We start from the raw sequence: 25888 nt of genomic DNA on the forward strand, positions 1-25888 counted from the left end.
GCAGAGCAAAGGTATCACTGCTCCCTTCTCTGCTTCCACAGGTTTCTCGCAAAGCAGGAGGAAACGGGCTCGCCGTCCGGCGGCGCGAGCGGCCGCTGTGACGCAGACTGCTCCTCCCGCGGCACCTGTTCCACCCTCGACTGCTCCCCCCGAGAGAGCGGGTTACAGCCGTCCACCGAACACCAGCTGGCGTGGTGGCGGAGGGGGTAAGAAGAGGAGAGCGTGACTGGCGGCGGGGACCGAGGCTTCGGTTCTCACCCCAGTGTTAATGAATGAAATAAAGAGGCTTGGACCTCCACTTTACCTTTTCCCAGAAAGACAAGTGTTCCATTCAGTGCCTATTACGTTCTCGACGAGTACAGAGCTGAGCACTCGTACTGCTGTCGAGCGGGTTAATGAGTTGGTTTCGGTTCGCGAGTTGTCCTCAACGAGTGATGCCGAACCATCGAGCACGTACATAGCGGAGTCTGGCCCAGCTAGCAAGCGTGTGGCCAGACCGCTAGCCGCCCCCATGCACCATAACACAACGTGTGACTCTGTTATCACGTTACATGAGCCACCGCTTCAACAGTACGCGCAGACCTCTGGTCGCGCTGTGAGTCTTCTCGAGGCTCATAACGAGGACAGCACTCAGGTCTTTTTGGCCTTGAGACACTGCTCCAGCCCTTTCAAGGTGACCCCGCCTTGGGCTGTGTCGCCGATTCGGTGCACAGCGGCGGCTGGGGTCAGACGAGAGTACGGCCGTTTCCTGTCTGCGGCTCCGCAGCTAAACGCACGCCCGCTCTCTCTGCGTTATGCAGAGTGGCGAGAGTCATGCTCACTGCCAAGCTGGCTAGACAGGATACTGAGGGAGGGTTATGCCACCCAGTTCATGCGGACTCCCCCTCCTTTCAGAGGAGTGAGGGAGACACGCTTGTCCTGCCCACTGAAAGCACTCGCGCTCCGGAAAGAGATAGCGAGCTTGCTGACCAAAGGGACGGTGATCCCTGTCCCCAGAGATCAGGAGAACTCGGGTCTCTACTCCCCTTATTTTTTGGTTCCCAAGAAAAACGGGCAGATGAGACCGATTTTAGGTCTGAGGGTGCTCAACGAGAGTGTGGCCAAACGGCCCTTTCGCATGCTGACGATAAAGCGTTTGCTGACTTGTGTACAGCGGAACGACTTTGGGATCAGCATAGATCTGAAGGACGCGTATTTCCATGTGCCTATCAAACTGAAGCACAGGAGATTTCTGCGTTTTGCCTTCGAGGGGAAGAAGTATGAGTACACGCGCCTGCCGTTTGGGTACGCGCTGGCTCCTCGAACTTTCTCCAAGTGCGTGGAAGCAGCTCTAGAACCGTTACGGCGGAGGGGTATACGCATTCTGGCGTACCTCGACGACCTGTTAGTTCTGGCTCAGTCTCCGGACAGAGCTATCCAGGACGCGATCTCACTGGTGACTCAGCTCAGCCAGTTGGGGTTCGCGGTCAACTGGGAGAAGAGCGCTCCATGGCCCGCTCAGCAGTTTACCTACCTAGGTATCCATTTGGACACTGTTGGGATGAGAGCCAGACTGTCGGCACCACGGAGAGAGGCTATTTCGATAGCTCTCCGTGCGTTCCGGGTCTCACGCACAATCACCGCACTGTCGGTGATGTCCCTGTTGGGGTTGATGGCGGTGGCTCATGTAGTAGTGCCATTAGGCCTGTTATACATGCGCAAGCTGCAGAGATGGTTTGCTCAGCTGCGGTTGGATCCGGTGCGACACCGCCGCAGACTGCTAGTGATACCGAGATCAGTCAAAGCCGATCTGAACCATTGGAGAGACCCGCGTGTCTTGACGCGCGGAGTCGACATGGGCAGAGTGACATCTCTCTACCCGGTCTTTACGGACGCGTCCTTGACCGGGTGGGGTGGAGTATGTCAGGCGGGCTCGATAGGAGGGAGATGGGAACCGTCAGAGACGCGTCACATCAACCCCCTGGAGCTCGAAGCGGTTCGACTGACTCTGTGCCATTTCGCGCCTGTTCTGAAAGATCAAGACGTTCTCGTCAGATCCGACAACAGGGCGACGGTGGCTTACATCAACAGACAGGGAGGGGTGCGCTCTTCATCACTTCATCGCTTAGCGGAGGAAGTGTGGACTTGGGCTTTCACGCACCTGCGCTCCCTGAGAGCTCAGCACATTCCAGGTCTGCTCAACGAGGGAGCGGACCTGATGTCAAGGGGCGGCCCGAGAGAGGACGAGTGGAGGTTGAAACCGTCCATCGTTTCTCTGATCTGGGCACGCTTCGGCCGAGCACAGGTGGATCTGTTTGCGTCACGAGCCAACACACAGTGTCCTCTATGGTTCTCGCTGCGCACACAGGACAGACCTCCGCTGGGAGTCGATGCGTTCGCGCACCGTTCCTGGCCGAGAGGTCTACTGTACGCATTTCCACCTCTGGCCTCCATCCTTCCCTTGCTGGCTCGGGTGAGGTCGGAAGGGCTGTCGGTCATTCTGATAGCCCCCGATCGTCCCGGAGCCCCGTGGTTCCCGGAACTGATGGGGATGCTGGTAGGCGGGCCTTGGCCCATACCTCATCAGACGGATGCGCTCTCTCAGGCCGGAGGCCTGGTGAAGAGCCCTCCAGTGATCGGAGGCCCACTTATGGCCTGGCTACTGAGAGGGAGCTCTTAGAGCGCAGGGGTCTGTCTGATGCTGTCATTCAGACCATTCTGGGTGCGCGCGCACAATCTACTGCTAGAGGGTACGCGTCGCGCTGGCAAGCCTTTGCACAATGGTGTGGAAAACGGAACCTCGACCCGGTCTCATGTCCGGTCGAAGTGTTCTTGTGTTTCTTACAATCGTTGTTTGACGAGGGCTTAGCCGCGAGCACTGTGCGTGTTTACGCGGCTGCCATTTCGGCATGTCACGAAGGGTTCGCCAAGACGACACTGTTCAGCCACCCGCTGGTCAAGCGTTTTCTGGCTGCGGTGTGTAGGCTCATGCCACCTCCGAGAGCGTCAGCACCTACATGGGATTTATCTCTGGTGTTAGACGCTCTGTGCGGACCACCTTTCGAGCCCATAGACAACGTGTCATTACGTTTGCTTTCTCTCAAGACGAGTCTGCTCCTCGCTTTGACTACGGCTAAGCGAGTGAGCGACTTGTGCGCTCTGTCCACGCGCGCGGATTGTTTGATCATCTCGGGTGATCGAACGAGAGCAGTGTTGCGTCCTAATCCGGCCTTTATCCCCAAGGTGATTAGCCGAGCGTTCAGGGCACAGAGCTGCGAACTGAGAGCCTTTGTCCCGCCTCCGCACAGCGGCGAGGAGGAAAGACGCTTACATGGGCTGTGCCCAGTGCGCGCTCTGTCGCGCCATCTGAAATGCACAGCAAGTATCAGATCTTCTCCCCAGTTACTAATCTGCTACGGTGGATCGAGAGCTGGTTTGCCACTCTCCAAACAGAGACTTTCTCACTGGCTCTGCGAGGCTATTGGTCTCGCATACGAGTCTATGAGATGTTCCGTGCCACCTGGCATTCGGGCTCATTCCACCCGAGGAGTGGCAGCTTCAGCCGCCATCCTCAGGGGTGTGGGAGTGGAGGAGATTTGTGAGGCGGCGTCTTGGTCGTCGCCTTCACCATTTGTGCGATATTATCTGTTGGACGTTTCCTCCTCATCTTTTGCGCATTCTGTCCTCAGCATGGCTGGTGGATCAGGTGTAGCGACATGACAACTTGCTAGGTTCTTGTGGGCCCTAGATGCGAGTTGTTCGTTGGTTATATCGCCAAATGTGGGACAGGCAGACGTTCTCAGTTGAGATGTCTTTACTGTATGTATTCTGTTGCCCCTCCAGCTATTCTGTTGTGCAGGCGAGAGAAACAACATGAGTTTCTAAGTAAACTTCCCCTGTTTTTCTTACCCTGGACGGCTCTCTGTGTCACAGTAGGGGCCTGACCGGGAGGACAGACCCTATGTATTATTTACATCAGCAGGTCTGTCCTCGGTGTCTTGTGAGATGATGTGTCTTTTTAGATCTAGTCTCGCTGGGGGTATATCTGGCCTCGCTCGCTCCGCCTAAAACATTAGGAGCAGAGCTCCCCTATGGGGCGGAGCTCCACGAAATAGAACGATAGTTAATGGAGGTAACTCCAGTTCTATGAGTGGAGCGGAGCCCCATAGGGCTGCAGGCCCAGCTCGACTTATTCAACCCGGCTGTATTTTATACTTTTGGGAGGATGAGTGACAGCTGTCACCCCTTTATATAGGGCACCTGTGTGAGTGATAGGTGCGGATACATTTTGATCTTCAGTCATTGGCTGCACTAGGCAGCGGGTAAACCATTAGGAGCAGAGCTCCCCTACGGGGCTCCGCTCCACTCATAGAACTGGAGTTACCTCCATTAACTATCGTTGTTGTTGGCCAGCCTCCTCTCTGGCAGACAGCTGGGGGGGCTTCTGTTGAGGGGGACAGAGCACCGGGTAGGGGACGCCTATGGGGTCTGGACAGGGAACAAACAACGTCAGCTGGATACTTCAGGTGATGGTGCTCTTGTTGATTATCACCAGCAACAAGTACACATAATAATTTAGAGAACTTAATATAAAGCAACCAACTGAAATATCAAATATTTGTGTATATATACTATATATATTTAGAGATAAAGTAATTCAATGCAGATAAGATCTTGGTTCTGACCAATATGGAATCCAGCATTTATAATAATACATGGAATCTCAATTTCAACCACAACTCAAAGTTGATAAAGAACATTCAACGTGTTACGGTACAGTCCATGTGTTGATGAGTCTGTACTTTCAATCCTGAACACTTTTCCATGAGCAGAATAACTACATTCATGGTATTTAGTGTATAGTACAGTCTCCCAACACAGAGAGGAGGGGGAGGGGAGTCACCTGCTGTTCTAGTGCCTCCTGGTACGTTGGTGCCCTCCTGTCCACAGGCTCCACCCTTCCCAGTCTGGTGGTCCTGCTCTCTCTATAGGGAGGTCCACCCTCCTCAGCCCAGGGACCCCTGCCCTCGGCCGGGTGGTGGCCCATGTGTCCACCCCTCTCCACCCCTCAGTCAGAGTGGAGGGATCTCTTCTGAGGGAGGCACCATACTCCTAGGGAAGATAGAAAAGGGTTCATGCTGTAAGGAGAGATACATTTAAAAATACGCGTACACGCTACAAATGAGGAGCAATTCACAGATCAGTTTTCCTCTCACACCAACTCTGCCCCATCTGAGCCACAAGGGGGCGCAATGACTTACAAATCCAGCAATGTGCAAACTCAAATGAAAACATGAAGACACACAAACTCATACACTTACCTTGTGCATTTTTACATTTATTTAATTTATTTTTTACAACCACTTAGTATCATTCAAGAAATAGGGTCTAATCCATTTAGGAATATATAGGAATATATAGGAACATACTTCTCTGGATTGTGTTCAATTTGCTTAAGAATTGGAGATTACTGTGAACATGAAACTTGAAACTAGGTATGTTAAAATGATACTGACGTTTTATTTTTCACAAACAGTAAATTATTGTACTTAATCACAGTAGAAACATGATGATTCAGAGGCAGGTCACAAGGCCTCATGCATCCAGCCAGCATCATCTCCTTGTCACTCCCTCTTGGCCTCAAAGACCTTAGAGCACCACAAGTCAGAGTTGTAGTCAGTGTGAACAGACTGTCTATGAACAATCATGTCCTCAGTTCTCATAAGTCTCACCTGTCTTCTTTATCTGGGTAAGTAAACAAACATATAATAGAAGATATAGATAAAGTAAGCTTTGTTAATGGAGAATTTATGTTGAGGAAGCACACCTGTACGGTATTATGTGTTTTTATAATTAGATTTCACGTTGGTGCTATTGGACTATATGGTGCACTGGTGAGATGAATATAGTATTAGCTGTCACTGCTAAAATGTTGTTGCATGACTTCTAGACAGTTTCAATGGTTTTTACAATATCTTACTGCTTCTTTTGTGCAACCCTGTAGCATCAGAAGCTTCAGAGCTGAAGCAGAAGGCCGTCCTGATAAAAACTCCCAACAAAATGGTTCTCATTGATTGTGAATCTCAAAACGTTCCTTCGAGCTACGTGCAGTGGTACAGTCAGAGAGACGGAGAACGTTTAAAAAGGGTCGCGATTATTGCAACCAAAGATCTGAGAACACCGGAAATGCAAAAAAAGAATACAAATTGGTACACTGAGCTTGGATTTGACCAGGTCTCAGTAGAAAAAACAGGAAATAACTACCCTCTAAAGATTGTTAATTTAGAGATAACCGACTCTGCTACCTACTACTGTGCCTACTCGGATTATCACAGTGCAGACCACATTGCACATCCTGTGACAATAACTCAAAAACTTTACAGGCACTTTGCTACTGCTGCCAACTGTTTTGGAAATGCAGTAGGGATGAACCGTTCAAGCAGCAGAATGATTTGATTATCAGTGGGGGAAGTCCTATGGTTAGCTTTACAGGAACTGTAACCATGGTGGAAAGGGGACTTGCAAGTGTGAAGGCAGAATACTTTGTATTTATTCAGATTTGCAACAATAGCTAAATTCATTGACATTTTGCATGTTGCACGGTTTGGTGAAAACCAACCAATTGAAATGGAATTCTGTGGAAATACAATTCAATGTTTGTGTCACAAATGTCTAGCTTGTTGGTACCGTAACTGTCTAAAGCAGTATTTCTGAAAGGTTGTTGTTGTGTGTGTGAATGAGAGGACCCTAGGTCAATCCCTGGAAGGGGAATATGAGGACGGAAGCAGTATTAACAAGAGGACACGTCACACATTCCGCCACTTTGTTACTGGGGAGAAATGATGGTATTTAAATGATTGCAGAGGTCTTTCTTACCACACCATGTGCTATCAGACTGTTCAGTGCATCCTCTGTCTGTCTGGAAAGGATGGACCTGGCCAGTTAGGTGGGTGCTAAAACCTACAAACTGCACAGGAGTGGAACATTCTCAAAAAGTTACCTGAATATTTCACACATACAGTAGCAGGGTGGTTCATGTCGTATTCCTATAATGGGCCATAACATCAGGGCTGAAGAGGAACTGTGTGAACCAAAATAGATGTAGGATTGTGTTTCATACCGGCTCCTTGTACAGGCTTGATTGTTTGTACAGGATCTGTACCATCTTCACAGAGAATAGTTCTACCTCCTCCTGACTGTGAATAAGCTTCATTTGTAACTTTTCTGTTGCTTGTGGTCATTCCAGGCACAGCTTGATTGGTCCCCACCCAACCCTCTTTCTTCATCCACCCCTTCATCCTTGGACCCTGTTTGGCCACTTCATCAGGTACCACCAAGCTTGCCTTGCAGACTTTTTGACATCATGTATGTCACTGTGGAGAAGGAGGTGATGGTATTTGGCTCAGGTACAAGACTCATTGTGACAGGTAAGATCTCATTTCAGTTTTAATGCAGGTTTTCTGTCTCTCAACTACAATAGTTTTAACCATGACACATACCCTTGAGTATATTATGGTTGTTGCATGAATTATTAAATAACAATTACATTTATTTGTTCAGTATGACATTATCATAACTTTAGTGACAGGCATCTAGATAACTATTTTAACTACAATAACTAAAAGGTCAAGATTGAGCTGTTTGTCATAATAAATTGTCCAGACGTTTTGAGAATGTACCTATTGTAGCATAACATCACATTGTTCTTTAATTTAAATGTCATCAATTCCTAATGAAAATGTTTACCCCACAATTGTATTTATTTATTAGATGATAAAGTCAAAACACCGAAAGTGACCGTCTACCCAGCATTTACACATCAACACAATGGAAGGACCACCCTGCTGTGTCGGGCCAGTGACATGTTCCCAGACTTGGTGAGGTTTTCATGGAAGATGGAAAGAGAAGACGGCCGGTTTGTGGAGGTGCCTGAAGCAGAGAGAGAAGAGCTGGAGCAGAGGGAGGACGGGAGAGTGACTAGTGTGATCATCATCAAGAACCAAGAGGCTAACACAAAAAAGTACAGCTGTACTGTAAATCATGAAGTGGCCAATGTTGAAGACATTCCAAAAAGACACAAACAAGGTTTCTCTTCATTCTATTTATGTACCTATTTTGAAGTCTCTAAAGTTAATAGGACACAAAATTGGTTCACCTAAAAATATTAATCCGTTCCAAACAAATGTATATTTCTTTGTTCTCAAATTACTTTTATATCTGCATAGCTATTTGTCACATGATTATAATAATTTTCTGTCACATCTGTCTCAGAGGAATCTTTGTTTACCACGGCTGCCTCTCCACCACCCTGTCCACCTCAGAATCATACACACGTCTCTCCTGCCGTCCACGTCCCTGAAGGTAAGACACATTTACAATACCTTTGTAAACTGTTTATTAATAGTCAATGCATATTTATTTTTGTATGTCTGTATTTTAATAGCAATTTTTTTTCCAAGTAATAATTATGCCCAGATGGATGGATGTTACTTATATTGGCTTTTATTTCATGCCTATCTAAACAAAATACGTTAGAATACTATTTATTGAATATTTTTTTACCAGTACATTTCATGTGCTTTTGTTTCTTAATAAATCTCACTAAAAGGACATGAAATTCATGATCACAATCACATAAATCTCTACGTCCCTTATGTTGCTTTAGGAGGAATATAATGATTTGTCTGTGTCAGTGTATGGTATTGTTGGTTTGTTTCCCTTCCAGAAGTGTTGCAGTCCATGTGCAGTGTGAACCTGGCCTCTCTGGTTTACACTGTGATGATAGTGAAGAGCTTGGTGTACTGCTGTGGGCTCTCCCTCCTGCTGCTCCTCAGGGACAACAAGGGAAGTCCACCACACACCTGGAGAAAAGCTCATTAAAACCTACAACCACTGCTCAGTAATATTGCATTCCAACTAATGCAGATTACGGCAGGATCTCGAGATATCTAGTTTATTTTGTTACAAATACAATTTATAAAAGAAATGTTTATGGGCTATTTTATGTAGTGCAATTTTGCATTTTTATGCATGTATATTTGTCATTTATATTTTAATACCAAAACAAATACTATTTGAATTGAATTAATGAATTAATGACTATAAACATATTCATTAACAGATGAAAATTCTGCAAATCTTTAAGGTTCTATATCATGATCTGTCCACCACACACCTGGACACATGATCAGTCCACCACACACCTGGACACATGATCAGTCCACCTCACACCTGGACACATGATCAGTCCACCTCACACCTGGAGACATGATCAGTCCACCCCACACCTGGAGACATGATCACTGATCCCTACTGTCATTAACGTGACAATACATTTAGAGCCCTAATCTACATGTAATCATTTATTAGACGCTTTTATCCAAAGTGACTTCAAAGAGACTTCCTAATCCTGTCTGTCAAAAATATTTTATGTTTTTTTTTCTCTAGACATGTGTAATAAATACAACAAAAAAATAAATACAACATTTCAAAATGGGTAGTCAGTGAATATATGTACATTAAGAGTATATCCAATGCAAAACTCACTTAGCATTTAAAAATACGATACTGGAAAATATTGGAATAACGAGAGGCCTATATACTTACCTGCCTTAACCCTTTACTGCCTAATACAAAATTCCGAACATTCCATATACTGTTGAAATATTATATTCATATTAATATTTTATGGATTTTCATATAAAATCATACACCTTAACTGTTTATACCACCTTGAAGAGGATAACTAGGGGATTTTTATCATGTCAATAAATATATGATTACTTAAGGCAAATCATATTTTATCAAAGTGGTTTCAGGTAGCCATTTTTAACAAAAACTTCTCCATCCACCATACCTCATCAGACAACTGAATTTGTCACCACTTTAATTACAAGATAGAGAAATACTTTGAGTAGGTGGAATATCCACAAGTCTGTGGGCAATGTAGAACAGAAGACAGATTAGAAATACCATATTTTGATTAAAAGTTATGACCATTCTTGTGACTAGTGGAGACATGGGGGAAACCGGAATTATCCTGTCCCAAAAGCAGCTAGCGCTATGGCTGGATACTCCTCTCGATAAGTAAAAAACGTTCGAGTTTCTTCCACAATCGACCGAATTGGCCAAACAAGGCATGTACATTTATCTTACAATATACATAATCTACCTAGTTAATGTTGTTTTTCGAAGTTTTTTAGAAATCTGCTCAAATCGAAGCTAAACAGTGCTACTACCGTCATTGCTGCCTGTCACAAACGGCCAAGCCGGACACGTCATTCTTTCCTGAAAACACTCGCGTCACTCCCACAAACAAATTCTTCGTAAGTAAAAAGTTGAGACTTTTAATTGACAATATTGACAACACATATTAAGGAACTTGTCTTAACTCATAATATCGTCTCCGATTTCAATTCGAAGCTGTAAATCTAACACTGTAGGCAATCTCCCATGGTCTCCGCTCTGGCTCCGCCTCAGAAAACAATGGCTGCCGTTGCAGACGATAGATTTATTTCCCCCTCCCACTAACCCCTTAACCAATGATATGTGCTTTGAGTTTAAGTTGTCATGAGTATCTGGCAGTTTTCAGAAATAAAATCGGTGATTGGATGGCAAAGTTATTAAGGCGGGATCTATGGGTCTTTTTCGACCCATATTTGAATGGTCCGGCAGGAAAGGAGGCTTACATTACCTGAAACACCATAGTACAAACATAATTATAGAAAACAAGAAACATTTAACATCAAGTTGTACATTTATTTCTGCAGCAGAGGTAAAGAGCTAGTGGAGATGCTACTGACTTGTAAAGCTAGTTATGCAGCAGAGGTAAACAGCTAGTGGAGATGTTACTGGCTTGTAAAGCCCGCTCAGCAGCAATAGTAAAGAGACAGTACAGACAATGAAGTATCTATCTGCTGGCTGTTAGATCCCGCTCAGCAGAATGGTGAAGAGACATTGCAGACTAAGAATTCCCTATCCATGCCACTTTCTTATTTTATTCATGTATTTATTATAATGTTTTTGTACAATAAATACCCAAGGGAATATTTAAATTCATCATGAAATGTAAGACTGCTTGAGTACTTATACGTTTTCTTTGTATTTCCTGAACATGCTCAAATACTTTATAATAGTTCAGAAGTATACAGTTAATTCAGCTCTTTTTAATTAACATCCCTGAGCAAAAGGTGTTACCTAACTTAATTATCTTCAAACAGCTGTTTACAAATGAAGGAATATCAAAAGATAATATTTTACGATACAGAAAATTTTACAACACGACAACATGTTAAACAAAGGCTTGTGACATTCTTGGGTAATGCCACTAGATGTTCAAAACAGTCTACGTGATTTTTCGAAAAGGTGTCTTTGAAAGTCAACTCTTGTTTGATGTCATATAATGCATACATTTTAAATAAGCCTATTTAGATATTTTATTGTACATCTTAACAGCAATCCAATATTATTAAGTGATGCTACTACATATTCTATATACAGTATATATTTCTACAGACAGGTACTCGGATTAGGAAGGCATTATTATGACCAAACATATTATCAAATTATTTTGTAATTAATTCAACGAAAAAATCATAATCCCTTTATATGAAGGTGTCATGATCCAAAAACTTAAACTTTTCATCGTTTCCTTTACCATGGCATATTGATTTGATGGGATGCAGGTGCACGGTATGAAGATGTGGTGGACGAGTTTAGGGTCTTCTAATTAAGGGTAAGAAGTTTCCCACTGAAACATTCTGAAGCAGTTTAACTGCATCTTGATCAACAGATTTGTTATTGTCATTATAGGCACCATTTTTGTGTCAAACACTATACTAAGCTAAAGCATGTTATATGTACATCGATAAACGTGCTTGTGTTTAAACAAAGATTAGTGAGTGAGATTGAAAATGCAACATGAAAATGCATACAAATGATCTGTCAGTCAAACTGTGGTTGAACTGCCTCACCATGTTTCCAGGAAGCCACGTCCAATAAGCTATTGCAGTGAAATGACAGGCTGTGCTCTCTACACCACAAATTGTTGCAGATTATATACACAGTACATTTATAATCTCAATTATAAAAAAAAATACCGTATTATGAAGTATTGTCTGGATGCTGCTCTAAAAAAAGCAGTTTAGTCAAAAATTAAGGATGAGGATCTGTTTCTATTATTTTTGATATTTTAATGTTAGACATTCTTGAACTAAAGTTGTTAAATTAAAATAATACACATGGAGTGGATCACATCATGTCTTGAAAATGACGTGTCCATTAAACATTGGTATGCTTGGAAATTTCACTTTAGCATAAAAGCTGTTTGTCGTCTGTTGTTGAAATATAGCCATCATTGAAAGTAAAGAATTTCAAAAAGTCATTAAATCTTTTCATAGAATTTCAAAATACAATTTAAATTTTAAGCTTAAATTATTACGTAACAATTCAACGGCCATCAGATAAATAGTTAAGATACATTTGACAAATATAGGCCTGTTTCCGTCGAAGCAAATATATTCCATGTTCATGGCTCACAGTAAAATATACATCAGGCCTCAGTAGACACCAAGGGGTATCGAGTAGAACAAGAATGCATTGTAGCCTATCAGATTTATTATCTATGAGACCTGACAGTTTTCGCAGTCTTGTAAAGGCTTCGGAATTACAAAATTCAATCTAAATATAAAACAAGCAAAATAATTTCCAATCTTTAATATCATCATAATTGCATGATCTAATTGTATGTGTTTCTCTCTGGCACACATTAGTCAGATGAAACACAGGTGCAGCTCACACTGTTGTTTGAAACCATAAAGACGGAAGATGTGGTGAAAGTGTTTATGGTTTCTAATAAACGCTGACAAGCTACTTACAGGAAACACAGTGAGGCCGTTTAACCACAGTTTGATCAAAAGATCATTTATCGTACAGATGAGTTTCAAAGGATGATGATTAGGCTATGATGATGATGATGATGGTGCTAGTTTTTTCAAATCAAACTGTGACACCTTTTGAAAACTACCCATCATTCACATCACAAAGTGTATTCTAAATCATCCATCCTTATGAATACACATTGAGAAACATGACTGTTAATACATTTTTCATTAATCCATAACTTTAGGACAATAGTGTTGTGGAAGCTACAACAAAAAAGTGACATCTTTGCATTCACAAGGAAGCTTAAACAGGACTTTATTGTGATATAGTTATGAATAATAAGTCATTTATTTAACTTAAATGTGTTATCAGTTTATATCTAAACTTGCAAATAATATCTCTCCAAAACTGATTCATATGGAGTATAATGTTGACTTCAATGGCTTAATGCACGAGGACACTGCATCAAGGATAATTATTACACCTTAACAGGGCAATTTAACTGCATGTTCTTACCATAAAATCATTGCAACATGTAATTTAATAGTAGCTGCTCTTCAGTGTAGTGAATAAACCACTAACAACTCACTGTAAATTATATTATTGATGCTTGCTTTCCTACACGTACACTTTTGCACTTTTGAGGTTCATGTTGTTTAATTTGTAATCTGTTTACGTAACTGAATGCTCTTGTGTTTCTTCCTATTGGCACTTATTTGCTTTTCACAATGTATCTTCATATTTTGGCTACCCACAATGTTTTGGGGCTATCTCGTTTATGATCATTGACCTATGCACTTTTGTGAAGCTCTTTCTTGGAAGTCATTTGGATAAAAGCGTCTGCTAAATGAATTAATGTAAATGTAAATGTAAACAACACTGTGCAATATTACCATCTTGTGGACGAAACACAGATAACACATGCAGTTCTGGTGATTACAGTTCTGGTGACCTTTGAAGACAATGTTTGTAAAATTGTATTCTCCATCAAAAATATGTCCCTGCCTGTCCAGTCATTGTTTTAAGGTTGAAGTTTTATTTGTCGTTTTTTTATGTTTAAATTGTAGTTGTCTTGCTCATGCTATCCTTTCCAAACATATCTTCACTGTACACATAGTCTACTTAATACTCGTAATTTTTGAAAATATAACAAGTAGATTACAGGAAGATCATTGTTACAAATAATTCTAATAATATTTTTGTGGAAGTAAATTCTGAGATGTTGTGGACTGAAACATGGTGAGGCATAGCAATCATTTTAATTGAATTAACATTCCTAGTACATATCAGTGTTTTTCCCCACACACTTACTTTTAGTATCATAACATTGTATGTATCTGTCCCAGAAGTTTATAATTAGCTTTCTAAAACTGGTTGTTCCCATCCTTGATTGTGATTGGCTACGTGTTCCATGCCGTTGTAAAATCCGGCATAACCTCACAGGTTGTCCTCATAACAATCTTTAACATTCCATATTATTGCGCATCAAATTTTTCAAATTGAAAAAGACTGCAAAGATGTCCATCTGGCTGTTGCGTGGCAACGATTTATGTAGGAACTATACTTTGTAGTAGCGGAAGAATTACGGTTTATTATTAAACTATTTTGTTTCTAATAGTTTTTATTGATGAAACCATATCAAAAATTTGTAGTAACAGTTTTAGAAAAGCAATAAGCCCTGCGAGTCCGTGGTTTACGCTGATTTTAGAAAAGGTAAGGGGGTTTTCTAACAACTCCCCTTACCTGTTCTAAAATCAGCGTAAACCACGGCCTCTTGGGGCTTATTGCTTAATAACGTTTCATAGCTTTTTATATTTAAACATATTACACTTTTTTATAAATACAATTATAAATAGTATAAATTGCATTTTGATAGGCAATGTAGCTGCCGCCCTTTCAAGTAATGTCACAAGATGAAATAAAATAAATACAAACTACCTGAAAACATGATCATGGAGCAGAAGTTAAGAATTTGACCTTTTATTTGTGTCTGTTTCAAAATGTGTGTGTTTTACAAACTTATAATAACAATAATTTGTGTTTCACCTTTCTATTTTAACAAAGCAGAAGTGTTTGGACAATTTAATTTAATAAGTTTAATACCAAGATGTTGTTCTTCTTTTAATCATGTTTTCGTGTGTCTTTAGTGTGCAGCAGAAACATCATATGGATTTCTAATACATACATAGGGGAGTGTAAGTGTGTGCAAGACCACCTTCTTGAGGACAAATAAACACCAAATACATTATCTTAATATGGCTCTGCATAAAGCTAGTGATTTACTTGTTATCATAAATTCAGCATTCCTGACTATCCTCAACTCAATAAAGCTTCTTCGGGATGAAGATTGAAAGGCTGTTTACTGTATGAATGTACGGCTGCTATATCTGCATAGTGTCAATGTGTCTGCAGCCAGTGTGTATATTTTTTAAAACATTTTCAATGAACCCAATTATTTGTAATTGTATTGTTCAGTGTGGGCAGAGTAGGGCAGGGCAATAATACAATTTGTAATTGTATTATTATTACTAAGATATGTTATGGATTTGATACTATATAATCATAAAGCTTGACTGTTTTATAATTGTCCTTTCACAGGCACATTGCTATGAGTTTGCTGGTACACAGCTGCACAGTAGGAATGTGGTGAACATGTTCATGGTTTTCTAAAGAAGGCTCTGATGTTGTTAACTGGAAATACAGTGAGACTGTTCAACCACAGTTAGATTGACAGGTGATTCATCATATGCATTAGACAGTCACTCTAACCAACGTTCCATTTAGCTACAGATTAGCTTGGGAGTCCATGTGTACAGTTAACGTCTTTTACACAAGTTAAAGGTCATGCTAGGCAATGATCTCAACCAATAGAGGATTAAAGCATGGTGGACATGTGACATGAGGTTAGATGAACTATCTGAAACCACACCTCCTATTACATCTTCATCTCTCTGCCCACACTGAACAAAGACTTCAACAATTATATTTCCAACAGTTGACAGTTTAATGGTGTAGAAATGTTCCTTGTTTTCAGTGCTTTTACATCTGTCCTGTTTTTAGGTGAGTTTTCCACATGTACTGTAAATGTGACATAGACAGCTGTGATCACAAGATAACGTTAGATTTATTCCCTGTAAAACAGCAGCAGCTGGAGACCAACTGGTCCAGGACCAGACATCATGGACCAGGAGACAGGGCGAGAGTGTCTCCTTCAGCTGCAGAGGCACTGGGCAGTGTACTCATGCTTATGTCTTCTGGTACCAGAAAAGAGTTGGGGAGCCTTTTGTTCTGATTTTGGACATAAACAGGAATAATGGCAACATAGATTCCAGATATAGTCATCCTCAAAAAGATGACTTCTCAGCCTTGAGAAGGGACAACAACTATGATTTGGAGATAAAGTCAGTTAAACTGTCCCATTCTGCCACCTACTACTGTGCCTGCTGGAAGAGTGGTGTGCACCACAGTGACAACTGTCTCTGATGCTCAGTTCAAAAACTGTCTGGGCTTCATCTGGATAGATGATAAAACAGTGCAACAGGAAGTGACATAGTGAGACAGAGTTAGTAGAAATCAGCCAAACAGTTAGCTTCATACTTCTGCTCCAACTGAAAATACATTTCTGGTTTAAATGAGGACAAAGCAGAATCATGTATCAAAATACCAACAGTTTGGTTCCACCTTGTAGTCTGAACTACTACTATTAAGAACAGGCATTATTATAAGAACAGGCTGGCCTGAGGAAAGCCCAGGAGATCACCACTGACCCATCCCATGTTCTACATGCTGAGTACCAGCAGCTGTTGTAGATTACATAGATAAAACAAATATGTTGTCCCTTTTTCAATACAAAATGTAAATACCAGAGGATGAGGAATGAACAAGGCCAGGATGGACACAGGGGGATCTCTGCCTGTATTGAAGGGATTGGTACACATCTTCTAAAATGGATGTTTGGTTTTCTATTTGTTTGTAAATAATGCTTTTAAGAAAGAACATTCATGTATGTTTTTGTTCACTTGTCTGAAAAATGTATTTTACAGCTGCATTATGGGTGAAGGTCAAAGCAAAATTTAACACAATAAAGTTAATCTTGAATCTTAAACAAGTGAAATCGTTTAATTCATTTTCTGAACAATAATAGAGGCTGGAGAACAGTTGTTCCAGGACCAGAAGTCATGGACCAGGAGAGGGAGAGAGGGACATGAGGTTAAATTAACTGTTCAAAAGACACATGACCAGGAAGGCACTGGTGAGTGAAGCCTGTCTGCTGGTTGGTACCAGGAAGGCACTGGTGAGTGAAGCCTGTCTGCTGGTTGGTACCAGGAAGGCACTGGTGAGTGAAGCCTGTCTGCTGGTTGGTACCAGGAGAAACATTGTATGTATACTATTTAGATAATAAACTATTATTGTGCATTTTAAGTTACTTTTTCTCTCAGAAACATATCTATCACGCTACGGCGGTGAAAACGTTGATCTAGTCTGGTTGATATGGCTATATATTGATTATAAACATAGACTTTTGGAGTAGGTTTTAACATAAGGCCTCTGAGTCACTTAAACTGGATCTCCACGCTTTACCGGAGCCTCTGAGTGGTTGGTTTACATACTAGGTCGGTGGTTAAATCCATATTATTGGAGAGATAAACGACTGATTAGTGAACACGCATACTTTAGGGTTGATGCTCTGATTAAGCAGACGATTTTTACCTACGCCTGAGTTTCATGTAATTAACTGTTTAGCGCAGTTAGACAGTTAAATAGCGGATACATGAAAGTAATCTTTACTAATTTGGTCCATGTCCTTTGTTTGGGTAAATAATCAAAACATATAACATTAAATTTACAGTTATGCATTTAGCAGACGCTTTTATCCAAAGCGACTTCCAAAAGAAAACTTTACAAAAGATCTTAGGTCACTGATCATAACAACAAGGTAGTCCTAAACATTGCAAGCAGCCAAAACATGAAGCATACATTGTGAAAAACTAAACAAATGCCAAAAGGGAAGACCCATAAGAGCATGCAGTTATACAAGATAACTTATAAATTAAAACAACATGAACCACAAAAAGTGAACCACGAAAAATGCAGAACTGTACCTGTAGAAGAACAATCAGCAGTAAATATTTCACAGCGAGTACAAGACTTAACTTTGTTATAACTAACCTACAAGAGCAACAAGTCACTCAATAAGAGTCATTGTGATCCTGGAGGAAACTAACATCAGGTCCAGCCAAGCATTCCTAAGTACAGTTGTACTCCCGGAACAAGTGGGTCTTGAGCCTTTTCTTGAAGCTGGGAAGACAGTCAGTGTCCCTGATGGAGGTGGGGAGGTGATTCCATCATTGGGGGGCCAGACAGGAGAAGAGCTTTTTTTGGGACCGGGCGCTCTTGAGTGGTGGGACAACCAGACGGTTGTCAGAAGAAGACCGTAGGTGGCGGGTGGGGGTTCAAGGCTGGAGGAGAGACTTGATGTAGTCGGGTGCAGTCCCGTTCACTGCTCGGAAGGTCATTACCAGACTCACTATTATACAGGAGGGCAGACTCACTATTATACAGGAGGGCAGGCTCACTATTATAGAGGAGGGCAGGCTCACTATTATACAGGAGGGCAGACTCACTATTAGACAGGAGGGCAGACTCACACTCACTAATATAGAGGAGGGTAGACTCAAAATGATAGAGAAGTGGAACACTTTCAGGTGAAGTGACAGCCATGACTGTGTAGAGAGGATATATAGAAAATCATTTCTCATTAAATGCAGAAATGAAAAACTTACGGTAGGTGGAATACATTTAGCAAGGACACCCCAGACTCAATAATTTCTTATGTGGTGTAACAATGTTTTGAGTTTTAAGTATGAATGTAGAAATATGTAAGTTTGAAGTATACCTTTGTATTAAATGGTGCTAGTTTATACATCAGATATTTAGAACATTTAAATAAACAACGCCTATACCCCTTACTCCATCCAACAGACTTAAAGGTATGGGGCATTTCATTGTGTCTACATCTTTGGTCCTGGCACTAGACTTTACATTACTGGTAAGATACAAGTATTTGAGTTATAAACTTGACTTCATCATTTGCTATATTGAATATGTTTTCTATGGCTTTATGTTTGTAATAAATTTCATGTTACAAAACAAAGTAAAATGTTTAATTGATACTGTTCTTCAGTTGTTGTTTTAGTGATTCTTAAATTCCCATATTCTCAAATTATATCTAAATAAATTGTTTTGTTATCTCCATACTTTTGTTCATAAAGTAATTTTAGGGATGGACATTTTAAGTACAATACTTGTCATGAGTGTCATCACAGTGTTTCCCAGAGCCCAGAACGCTACCCAGAATGTCCTTTGATGAAGTTACTTTGAATGATTGTGCATGCAGATACTGTTCACGTACAAACTGTGGTAGTAATTATATTAAGTAATACAATTTACAGTACAGCAAGGGACATATCCATTTGTTTTTAATGATTAGCTCTATTCAAAAATGTATATCATGTTAAAGACTCAAGTAATCTGCAAGGAACTTAATATTTGCTGTACATTTTAATTTCTCGATACTCAATAATGAATTCCAGTGAACATAGGACCGTACTTATTTACTTAACTTTTATCATATCATCAGACAAGCATGTCAAAGAACCAAAAGTGACAGCCTATCAAGCACCCAAGACCCAAACAAATGAGAGGACAACCCTGCTGTGTCAGGCCAGTGACATGTTCCCAGACTTGGTGAGGTTTTCATGGAAGATGGAGAGAGAAGACGGCCGGTTGGTGGAGGTGCCTGAAGCAGAGAGAGAAGAGCTGGAGCAGAGGGAGGACGGGAGAGTGACTAGTGTGATCATCATCAAGAACCAAGAGGATAAAACTAAAAACTACAGCTGTACTGTAAAGCATGAAGTGGGTGATGTTGAAGTTGAAGACTTTGAAATACACGAAAAAGGTTTATCTTTGTTTCATTTATGTACCTATTTGGAAGTGTCTATAGTTAATAGGACAAAATAGGCTCACCTAAAGATATTCATCCGTTGTAATTTAATTTATATTCCTGTCTTTCTGTCTTGTTTTTGTATTCAAATTACTTTCTAAATGCACAGCTATTTGTCACATAATTATAATAATGTTCTGGCACATCTGTCTCAGAGGAATCTTCTTTTACCACGGCTGCCTCTCCACCACCCTGTCCACCCCAGAATCATACACACGTCTCTCCTGCCGTCCACGTCCCTGAAGGTAAGACACATTTACAATACCGTTGTAAACTGTTTATCAATAGTCGATACATATTTATTTTTGTATGTCTGTATTTTAATATATTTTTCACGTAATAATAATGCCCAGATGGATTGATGTAACTGCTATTGACTTTTATTTCATGGCAAGTAAAAAAAAAAAAAAAATGTTAGAATACGATTTATTGAATATTTTTTTTACCAGTACATTTCATGTGCTTTTGTTTCCTAATAAATCTTACTGAAAAGGTATGACATTTATGATCACCATCACATAAATCTGTACGTCCCTTACGTTGCCTTAGGAGAAATATAATGATTTGTCTGTGTCAATGTATGGTATTGTTGGTTTGTTTCCCTTCCAGAAGTGTTGCAGTCCATGTGCAGTGTGAACCTGGCCTCTCTGGTTTACACTGTGATGATAGTGAAGAGCTTGGTGTACTGCTGTGGGCTCTCCCTCCTGCTGCTCCTCAGGGACAACAAGGGAAGTCCACCACACACCTGGAGAAAAGCTCATTAAAACCTACAGCCACTGCTCAGTAATATTGCATTACTTCTAAAGCAGATGGATCCATATCTTGCCTGAAGCCACATAGCATAGAGTGGATGTGGGATGTGGAGAAATGGGTAGACATGAATAATTGTGCATGTTGAGTCAAAAGTGTTAGAGCCTTGATGGAGGTATTAAGAAACAGTAGTGTCGGTCTAGATTGTTTACGTTTAAGTTTCTGTCTTCTTTTCGCATTTTTTTTTTTCAATTACAGTTTATAAAAAAAAAAAATATGGCCTATTTTATGCAGTACCATTTTTTTGTATGCATGTATATTTATGTTTATTATTTTAATACTAAAACAAATACTATTTTGATTGAATTAATGAATCAATGACTGTCAACATATTAATGAACAGATGGAAATTCAGTAAATCATATCTAAATGGTACATTTTGTCAAAGAAAATGTTTGCATTTTCAATAAAGCTCTGTATTCATTCAACAGCGTCTGCTGTGTTCTTAAGTAACCTTTTGACACAGATGTTCATCTGTACTCTGACCCAGGTGGAATTAATTATTATAGTTGTGAAATGTGGTTAGTTAGTCGAGTTTCCTGTGAAAAAACTAGTTACAGCATAACCACACATCGATTTCAAGCAATCAAGCCTCAGAGATACTGTATAAGCCACAGATGCATGCACTTGGAAAGATAACATTGTTCACATACACTATGATCTTCCCTTAATTTCTTACGTGAATTTATTTTCTCAACAGTCACAACCGTAAAGGTGTGTTTACAAATCCCAAAACATTACCACAAAAAATATAAAGGTATTTCTTTAAAATGGTTCTGCATTGAAGATTCAGTAGCCAAGAAGTGTAAAGATATTTACATTTTACATTTAGCAGACGCTCTTATCCAGAGCGACTTACAGTAAGTACAGGGATATTCCCCCCGAGGCAAGTAGGTTGAAGTGCCTTGCCCAAGGACACAACGTCATTTGGCATGGCGGGGAATCGATCCGGTAACCTTCTGATTACTAGCCCGACTCCATCACAGCTCAGCCATCTGACTCCCTATGATACGACAAAGCATATGTGAACAAGATGAACATGCATTCCCAGTCACAGGAAACATGATCTTTCCAAGGCGAGTTTCCCTTCACAGACAGATGGGTCATTATTAACACTGCATCAGGGGAGGTGGAGTCCACTTACACATGTTAATACAACACAAAGTCTGTCTCAAAGTCTAATAACACAGGGGGGGAAAAACAAAAATAATTAGCAGGAAAACAAGTTTTAGGAATTCTTCCATGAAATCTTAGCAACATAAAAATTAGGGAAATAAAGTTTACAATGACATAGTAAAAAATATAGTTAGTTGTTTGTTAAGTGATATTATAACAGACTGTATGATTTGAGATTATCTAAATTACACAAACAACAAATCTAGTCAAAACCTTATTGCCTTGTTACATAACTTTAATAAAATTACTTGTTCTATCAGAAATCTAACTGTTGGCTGCAGGTGTTGTCTGTGGTGAATTCATGGGAAAAACCATAGACATATATGTCAATGGGAAAAACACCCTAAGCAGACACTAGACAATGTATTAATATTATCTCAAAGTAAGAATAAGTATGTTGAACAACAATCTTTGTTATTTTCCACAAAGAGATATCTTGTGTTGACTAAACGGGGAACAGACTGACAAATGTGCTGGTTGGATACTTAGTTTAGAAAGATCTTATTTAACGTCAACAGCACCCTCTAGTGGCTCACAAAGAGGAATTGTTGAGAGGTCTGTGTTCTATGTCAGGAACAAGAACACACATTACAATGGCCCACCAGTGACAGTAACATGACAATGGCAACAGATAACAGGAAATACACTTAGGACATAAATAAAGAGCTGTATTCTGGTCAACATGCATAGGTTATAACTGGGCATCCACCACTCACCTAAAATCACATACAAATCTCCCAATTTTAACTGAACCAGCATCTACTAGCTAGCTAAGGTCCTAGATGCAGTTTCATAATTTACATTTCTTTGTTCAAGTGAATTGACTCGTTAGCCACATAGTATTAGGCTACATCTGTTAATTCAATTCCAGATATTTTCCAAACCACCAAGCTTGATACAGTGGAGTCAGGTGGCTGAGCGGTTAGGGAATCGGGCCAGTAATCTGAAGGTCGCCAGTTCGATTCCCGGCCAAGCCAAATGACGTTGTGTCCTTGGGCAAGGCACTTCACCCTACTTGCCTCGGGGAAATGTCCCTGTACTTACTGTAAGTCGCTCTGGATAAGGGCGTCTACTAAATGACTAAATGTAAATGATACTATGGACTAAAAGACTGACAGCTGCACAGGCACTGAGCAGTAGGCTATTACACTTTTACGGTCAAAGGAGTTTCACAACAATGTAAAAGAACCAATAGTGACGGCCTATCAAGCGTCCGGTTGGTGGAGGTGCCTGAAGCAGAGAGAAGACCGCCGGTTGGTGGAGGTGTCTGAAGCAGAGAGAGAAGACGTCTAGTTGGTGGAGGTGCCTGAAGCAGAGAGAAGACATCTGGTTGGTGGAGGTGCCTGAAGCAGAGAGAAGACATCTGGTTGGTGGAGGTGCCTGAAGCAGAGAGAAGACGTCTGGTTGGTGGAGGTGTCTGAAGCAGAGAGAAGACATCTGGTTGGTGGAGGTGCCTGAAGCAGAGAGAAGACGTCTGGTTGGTGGAGGTGTCTGAAGCAGAGAGAAGACATCTGGTTGGTGGAGGTGCCTGAAGCAGAGAGAAGACGTCTGGTTGGTGGAGGTGCCTGAAGCAGAGAGAGAAGAGCTGGAGCAGAGGGAGGACGGGAGAGTGATTAGTGTGATCATCAAGAGAAAGATGACTGGCAAGACTAAATTCATCTGTTCAGTGGAAAATGAGAAAGAGACAAGTGCTGACATTCCAATTGGTTCATCCAAAGATTCCGAATTCAAATTATTTATATGAAAATTGTAATTGAGTGGGCATGATTTTCTAGCCTGGTCCTAACCAGACCCTCGTACATTTCATTTGTACAGAGCGTCTGGGATCGCTCCATTGACAAGCGTTAACTTCCTTGAAGGCGGGTACTCTGTTGAAGTTTAAAACTATTGGATCTGCCCAGAGCCACTCTGATCTGCCTTAACCAATCGCTAGCGTTCGCCTTAGCCAACTCCTTCACCACTACTGTATCAGAGGTAGCTGCCATAACTGGAAAATCTAACTTTTCCCGAACCCCGTGGGCAGGAGGGCCACAACATCATAGCCACCAACAAAACTCAGTAAGGAATGTTCTTGTACCGGCTTTAACTTATGAATATTCGGCAGCGTTGCCACAACCGCAGAATAGCTTCAGTCGCATCTTTCAGCCGCCATTAATGAACTACAACTCAAACTAGTGCACGACTTTAGCGTCATCGTTCTCAGCCACTCCCTATGTTCGTTGATTGGACCAAAAAAAATGTGTTTCTGAAAAACGACTTTAAAGCAAAACTCCCAGACCCCTAGTACCGACGCAAAATCCAAATTGAGCGGAAGTACGTAGGAGGGCAGAGCCAGGCGAATGATTTTCATTGTTTAAAAAAATATATATTTTAAAGGGAATATTTTGGACCTCGGGGGGAATGTCCCTGTACTTACTGTAAGTCGCTCTGGATAAGAGCGTCTGCTAAATGACTAAATGTAAATGTATGACTAGAGTTGTATGACTCATCCAACACCAACACTGGTGGGTGAGTCAACAGACCAATTAAACAAAGTCACAGAAAATACGCAATTCCAAGACATTCCTTGAAAACATTTACGAATGTATTATTATAATTTTTCAAATCGTTTTTTAACAAGTATGTATTATATGTACAAATATGTCTACTTAAATGTGCTGAATGAATGAAACGTAAAATATACATATTTTCCCTCTCTGACTCAAGTTCCCTCCCATTGCAACGCCCTCCAAGTAAGGAACTGGCCTCCTTCACGTCCGCTTACGGAACATAAAAATCCTGGCTCTTGGCAAGTTTAGAACCATTCTCATCGATATTGTCGTCAGGCTAGAACAAGATGTCAGGAAGAGGCAAAGGAGGCAAGGGGCTCGGAAAAGGAGGCGCTAAGCGGCATCGCAAGGTACTGCGTGACAACATCCAGGGCATCACTAAGCCCGCCATCCGCCGTCTTGCTCGCCGCGGTGGCGTGAAGCGTATTTCAGGTTTGATTTATGAAGAAACACGTGGAGTGCTGAAGGTGTTCCTGGAGAACGTCATCCGTGATGCCGTGACCTACACCGAGCACGCCAAAAGGAAGACCGTGACTGCCATGGACGTGGTTTACGCCCTGAAGCGCCAGGGACGTACTCTGTACGGATTCGGCGGTTAAGACATCTTCAAGAATATCAATCGAAATATAACACAAAGGCTCTTTTAAGAGCCACCCAGATGTTTCAAATCAGAGACTCTGTTTCCATAATTGTGGGTGTTAAAAATTGATAGATTTCAGCCTGTAAAATGTTTTATAATGTATTATCGGTGAAGAATGCACAATTTATAACTCTTGTTTGAGTAGCTGAGTTTAGTCCTCAGTGTTTGGCGCATTTAAACTTGAATGTAATATCAGTCTGTAGGCTACATACCCATTTTAGTCTAGTCAAGCACCAATAATACGTTCAATTTGTATTTCGGTGGTCAGGGTGTATCTGAAGCGGACAATGGTATTGTAAAGGTTACTTATTCAGGATTCAACTGTGTGTAGGCTGTTTGGGCTATAGCATCAATAAATGGGTTCTATTAGCCGGACGGGGAGAGCGTTTGACTGGGATGTACCTGGTTCAAATCCCCCTGTGCGTCACTTTAAATACCAGCATCTGCTCAATTAATGCTTTATTAGAATTCTCGTAGATAACAATAGGTGTTCGACTTCGCGCAGCGCCAACAGCCGGCTGCTGGCGACGCCGGCGATGCATGAAGTCGAACACCACCTATTGACTAAGAGCTGGATGCATGCGGGGTTTGCGCGGAACTGCAACCAAACGAAGGTTCTGACGTTATTAACCACGTGTTTCTGGTTAAACTACGCGGTAAACTGCTCAGGGATTTCGGCGCAACTTCCTACCTTTGAGTTGCCCCATCTCCCCGCCAGCCATACAGCAAACATTCCGCTGTGACATTAATGATTGATGAAAATTAGGATTTTTCAGTGTAAAAAGGTTTTTAATATTTCCTTTCATTTATCATAACTGTCAGTTTATGATTACTGAAAGAGAAGGGGGC

At 41.3% G+C, this 25888-nt stretch overlaps 3 protein-coding genes across 7 annotated transcripts in view; all 3 read left to right on the forward strand.

Annotated features, from left to right (window-relative positions):
* LOC124462527 (histone H2B-like) overlaps nt 1-25888 on the forward strand; it is a 65749-nt gene that overhangs the window by 6000 nt on the left and 33861 nt on the right. The gene's annotated exons all lie outside the window — the stretch shown is intronic.
* Nucleotides 5594-21058, forward strand: LOC124462522. Of its 5 annotated transcripts, none has more exons than XM_047014126.1 (6): nt 5596-5728; nt 7226-7406; nt 7750-8064; nt 8251-8340; nt 8705-8904; nt 20674-21055. In XM_047014126.1, exons 2-5 carry the CDS (start codon nt 7343-7345, stop codon nt 8857-8859), a joined length of 624 nt encoding a protein of 207 aa, XP_046870082.1. In that variant the 5' UTR covers nt 5596-5728; nt 7226-7342; the 3' UTR covers nt 8860-8904; nt 20674-21055. The 5 variants fall into 5 exon arrangements, with proteins under 5 accessions (XP_046870083.1, XP_046870082.1, XP_046870084.1 ...); XM_047014128.1 differs by lacking the exon at nt 20674-21055 and adding an exon at nt 5984-6925 and having other exon boundaries at nt 5597-5728; nt 8705-9436; XM_047014127.1 differs by lacking the exons at nt 8251-8340; nt 8705-8904 and adding an exon at nt 20020-20109 and having other exon boundaries at nt 5594-5728; nt 20474-21058.
* On the forward strand, nt 24666-25455 carry LOC124462530 (histone H4). Its single transcript, XM_047014138.1, has one exon. It carries the CDS (start codon nt 24687-24689, stop codon nt 24996-24998), a length of 312 nt encoding a protein of 103 aa, XP_046870094.1. The 5' UTR covers nt 24666-24686; the 3' UTR covers nt 24999-25455.

This window comes from Hypomesus transpacificus, unplaced genomic scaffold (assembly GCF_021917145.1).
Source record: "Hypomesus transpacificus isolate Combined female unplaced genomic scaffold, fHypTra1 scaffold_223, whole genome shotgun sequence".
Taxonomy (NCBI): domain Eukaryota; kingdom Metazoa; phylum Chordata; class Actinopteri; order Osmeriformes; family Osmeridae; genus Hypomesus; species Hypomesus transpacificus.